We start from the raw sequence: 5,161 nt of genomic DNA, 5'->3' as shown, positions 1-5,161 counted from the left end.
TGTGACAACTTGCCCCAAACTGACATGTGTGCTAATGTTGGCTAAATCTCAAAGTTAACTTAACATAGCACTTCAGCTGAAGTATCAAAAGACACGTTATTGTCTCCTCTACTTTGTGCAAAGTTATCATTTTGAACATTCATACCTAATAAGGTTGGAATACATAAAGTGTTAAGTGCAAATGTTTTACCTTTGAAGCAAAAAAATAATAAAATTGTGCTCACCTCTGATTAGAATGACCTTGACCACATGTGAACAGGAAGTTGAACATAGAAAAAGAAGTCACAAAAAATGGCTATTTGATTTTTGACATAGAGCCTCTAGTGTTGGAGTTATGAGCAGTGTGACAACTTACACACGAGATAACTTACCCCGCTCTCCCCAACCTAAAGAAACCTCATTTCTTGAGGCCACTCTCTGTTGTCTCAGAAGAGACACTTTAACGCTGACAATTATTTTATCTCACATTAACGCAGTTTTTATTATTATTATTATTTTGAAAGTCAGTTGCTCACTGGCTCTGAATACACATACAGTCAAACCAAGTTACAGGTGGGGTGGGATGTTGATCAGCCTGCAAATCACCCCCCCAAACAAGCAGAGGGGAGGGAGGCTTCGGCAGACTACGCTGGATGCAGCGTGTGGGAGAAGTAGATAAACCGAGACAAGCGATCAAATGCCATAGTGAAGTGGATAGCTACACACTGCGTGCTGATTAGTACTGGGGAAGAGGTCAGTCTAAGGATGTGTCTTTGTTATTTTTTAGGTAACACAGCAGTGTTGATTGTCCTCTTGCCAGTGTCTGAACGCAGGGATGGCTCCAAGAATGGATGATGTCGTGCATCTGTGCTGTGAAATATCAGCTCAAGATCAGATCAAGGTCGCGGTGAAAAACTCCACCAAAGGAGGCCTGGTGGCAGGAGGACTAGCCGTGCTAGGCGGGCTGCTCGGTGGACCTCTGGGGATTGCTGTTGGTAAGACAACAACTGATCCTGACCTCTGTAGCCCACACTGACTGGGGCCTTTGGGATTGTGAGATTTGTAGGATCTCATACCTTGGAGGAAAATTCAAAACTTCAACTAGGCTGTCATTCATAGATGAGACATTTTTGGAGATGGAATAACACAAAAGGAGTTATTTAAAGCATGACCGATGCTTTGTTACAATACTTACCCACCACCTCTTCCTCCTTATTCACTGCTAGATTATTTATTGGCTTTGATCTGCTGTTTGCTGTTTTATATCATGTCAAATTCAAAATCTTTGGGAGTTTTACCTTTGGTCGTACACGACTATCAGTTTGGAGATGTTACCACGGGATCTGTGAACTTGTGTTTTTTAATCACTGTGTGACTGAGAATACCAGACATAGCCTCACTTCTAAAAGACAAATACAACCTAAATTTCTCTCCAAAACTTAAACATTTCAATAAAACCAGATTTTTTGGCCACTTGGGGGCAGAACAACAAACTTTATGCACAACATTGACACAGCTAGCAGGCACAGTTGAACATTAGCATTTATTTGAAGTCGTGTTTCTGGGCAGCAGACAGATCTTTGAAGTCCAATATTCACTCTCCTTTTAGCTGCTTTTGTCTCCTCTAACTCCTGAGAGGAGAGGAGGCGACACCTCACATTACATGTAGTCATTTGATCCATTAATATAAAAATGTTGAAAATATTGATCATGGCATCTTCAACTTCTGATATGTAAAATCATGTCATGAAGCTGTTCTGTGCCCCAGCTGCAGGAAGGCAAAGATAAACGACTTCAAAAACACAGCTGTAGTATTGCATATTACCAGGTGAATTATTCCAGTCCAGGCCAGAAGGAAGTATTGGGCCCTCTTTCCCCTCCTCCTCGCTGACAGGTGAAACAGCGTGTGCTGGGTTTCAGCAGGATGCCTTTTAAGATCATTGAATTAAAAGATTTAAAATGTCCCTGAGTAAAAGTTACTGTAATCCTTCCTGCCCCAGGGTGCTTCAACAGCTGGCTGGCCCCATCTTTCCTGACAGATCCTGACACTGGCCCCTTTGGGGTGGTGAGAACGAAGAACATCAAATAAGAATCTAAAGAGTATTTAATTGCAGCCAAGTTGAAGGATAAGGCTTGTGTCTTTTTTTTTTCATCGTCAACAAATCCCATGAATAGGTCAACAATGTTTTAGTTTGTTTCTGAATACTTTCTGACCTAACTGGCCTTTAAACATTACTTAGAATACATTTGTTGGGGAGGATTTGCACTGGTAGATGACTTTTTGTCATGGCCTTCGAGCCTGGTCATGACATCATTAATAACAGTTCCTCGTAAAACAACCTGTTACTGGCTGAGACAACATGTATTAGATTGTACTCTGCATGGAATAATGGAATTATACTTGACTTTTCTTTGTTTTGATGTCAGCTCTCTAAACATCATCGGCCATACTACATGTTAGTAGGATCAAATTATTGTTGGTTTGGGTCTTTTTCATGGGATGAAAAATATCAGTCATCACCAGACTTATCCTTTATCCTTGAATTGTTTTCAGTTGTCGTTGCTTCAGATTTACTTCATACTAGTACATGCTTATATTCAATTTATACTCACACAGTAACTCTACCCCTCCACCCTCTCTGTGTCTGTATCAGGTGGAGCAGTAGGTGGTCTGTTGGGCTTCTGGATGACCAGCGGTCAGTTCAGGCCTCTGCCTCAGATCCTGAAGGAGTTGCCCCCTACCGAGCGAAAGAAGCTCTATAATGACATTGTGGCCGTCTTAGGCAACCTAGACTGGACGGACGCGGCCCAGCTCGTATCCCTCGTGATGGGCAACACCACTCTCCATCAGCAGGTCACTACTGCGTTGCTGAACTACATCAAAAAGGAACTCAGAGCAGAGGTGTGTTATAAAGACTGAGTTAGGGTTACACGTGGACTTTTCAGGGTGGTCAGGCCAGCCAAACACAGCCAGAGTCCTTTAGAACATATTTGTTTACCTTATTGGAAAAACTGTCAATAATGGATGTTAAACTTTCTGTTTGACTGTGCCAAATTGAGCAACACACCTTTACTATCTTCTGAGTGTTTATCTTAAAAATCAGTGTATAGTCGAATCAATAAAACCTAACACAAATCATTGCACAGTAACCATAGAAACCTCACTCAGTACTGAACTCAAATAATGTTTTGTACAACAGACTGACATCAACATCAACTTTCCTCTGCTTTCATAAACTGTGTAAAATATCCTGCTTGGAGAGTCAATTTCTCTGGATTGGAATAAAATCTCTTTATCCATCCTCTCTCAGGGTGTTTTTAATATACCTCTGCTTATGAATTACAAATAAAACAAACGTTTGAAGCTATTCTGCTTGTGACTGATTATTTGCTTATTAAAAGTTGTCAGGATTGTAAGGAGACATTTTGAAAAATACACGTCTGTAAGAGAATTGCAGCAACAATTCAACTTCTCACAAGTGCTTAGTATATGACAAATTATATTTATTTAACAAATGAATCGAAGATCAGAAGTCCACCTACTAACTTTTATTGAAATATACTGTAGTCTTTTCTATGGAAGCCCATTACTGTCAGGAAAAGTTAGATGTTTTTCATAAAATAAAATCATGGCAAGTCATATTATGATTGAAATTAGGAGATGTCTTTAAAATTATAATAGTCTATAATTATAAGATTGTAAATAAAAATTTTGACTATGAAAATGTGACTCTTCATTGTAAGAAAAAAGGCTGCATGTGTGCTTTCCAATAAGGTGCTCAGCCTAAAATATAAAGCAGTTCCTAGGTAGAAAAGGGGGTGCAGCATCAAAACAATCAGTGCCTGCTGAGCTTTACATTTTCTCTTATGTAACTGCCGGCAGGTTCCACTTACATTTTATTCCCCATTTGTTTTTGGATTGGTAAATTCTGATAAATGATCTTCAAACTATTTTCAACATTTCACTATATGTACTTGGTGAGGGAAACTGCATTTTACTCTTGTAGGTGACTAATTCAGAACTAGTAGAAGTAATCAGTGCTGAACTTATTTAAAAATAACTCACAAAGAATGCTAAAAACATACAACCTAGGATTACTATTAAGTACGTGTTTTACACGTCATCAAACTATGCTTTTATTTCTTGATAAATTCCATCAGAATGTGATATATTGCATGACATTGCAACCATGTGCATAATACATAATCACACTCAGAAGGAAACTTTAGCTTGGCTCATCAGAGGATTTATTCACTATAGTGTGTACAAAAGATATTCTTTTGTGATTACGTCCACCCAAGTTGGAAATCACTGCGACCAATTCTATTTGTAATAGTGTACCGAGCACCTGGTCCGTACTCTGAATTCTTATCTGAATTTGCAGAGTTTTTGTCAACTTTAGGCCCTCCGTAATGCCAGAGCAGCGTAGTACTCGTCATTAACAGAGACAACTAGGAACAACCCCAGGTTTCTTTTCAGCACTGTAGCCAGGCTGACAGAGAGTCATAGCTCTATTGAGCCAAGTATTCCCATAGCTCTCAGTAATTACGACTTCTTGAGCTTCTTTATCAACAGGCTGTGTACCAGTTCAATTCAATTCAATTTTATTTATATAGCGCCAAATCACAACAACAGTTATCTCACAGCGCTTTTCATTCCCTCTGTACCACAGTACTTTAAAGTAGCTGTAATTAAACCTCTTCTGAAAAAGACCAACCTTGATCCACATGTTTTAGCAAACTATAGACCTATATCTAACCTTCCATTTCTCTCTAAAAGGAAGAGTCGCCAAAATAGCTGTGTGACTTTCTACATAGCAATAGTTTATTTGAGGTCATCATAGCACAGAGACAGCACTGGTGAAAATTACTAATGACCTCCTAACTGCATCAGACAAAGGACCTGTCTCTGTACTGGTTTTATTAGACCTTAGTGCTGCTTTTGATACCATTGACCATCAGATCCTGTTACAGAGACTGGAACATTTAATAGGCATTAAAGGAACTGCTCTAAGCTGGTTTAAGTCCTATTTCTCAGAGTTCCACAAGGATCTGTGCTCGGACCAATCCTCTTCACTTTATAGATGCTTCGTTTAGGCAATAGTATTTCATTGTTATGCAGATGATACTCAGTTATATCTATCGATCGAGCCAGATGAAACTCATCAGTTAGCTAAACGTC

At 39.3% G+C, this 5,161-nt stretch overlaps 1 protein-coding gene across 1 annotated transcript; it reads left to right on the top strand.

Annotated features, from left to right (window-relative positions):
- Positions 1-770: 770 nt before the first annotated feature.
- Positions 771-3,347, top strand: LOC123966016 (protein C19orf12 homolog). Its single transcript, XM_046042261.1, has 2 exons — positions 771-974; positions 2,634-3,347. Exons 1-2 carry the CDS (start codon positions 815-817, stop codon positions 2,897-2,899), a joined length of 426 nt encoding a protein of 141 aa, XP_045898217.1. The 5' UTR covers positions 771-814; the 3' UTR covers positions 2,900-3,347.
- The last annotated feature ends 1,814 nt before the right edge of the window (positions 3,348-5,161 follow it).

The sequence above is a fragment of the Micropterus dolomieu genome, unplaced genomic scaffold (genome assembly GCF_021292245.1).
Source record: "Micropterus dolomieu isolate WLL.071019.BEF.003 ecotype Adirondacks unplaced genomic scaffold, ASM2129224v1 contig_12230, whole genome shotgun sequence".
In the NCBI taxonomy this organism is placed as follows: Eukaryota; Metazoa; Chordata; class Actinopteri; order Centrarchiformes; family Centrarchidae; genus Micropterus; species Micropterus dolomieu.
This window is presented reverse-complemented; position numbering and strand designations above follow the sequence as displayed.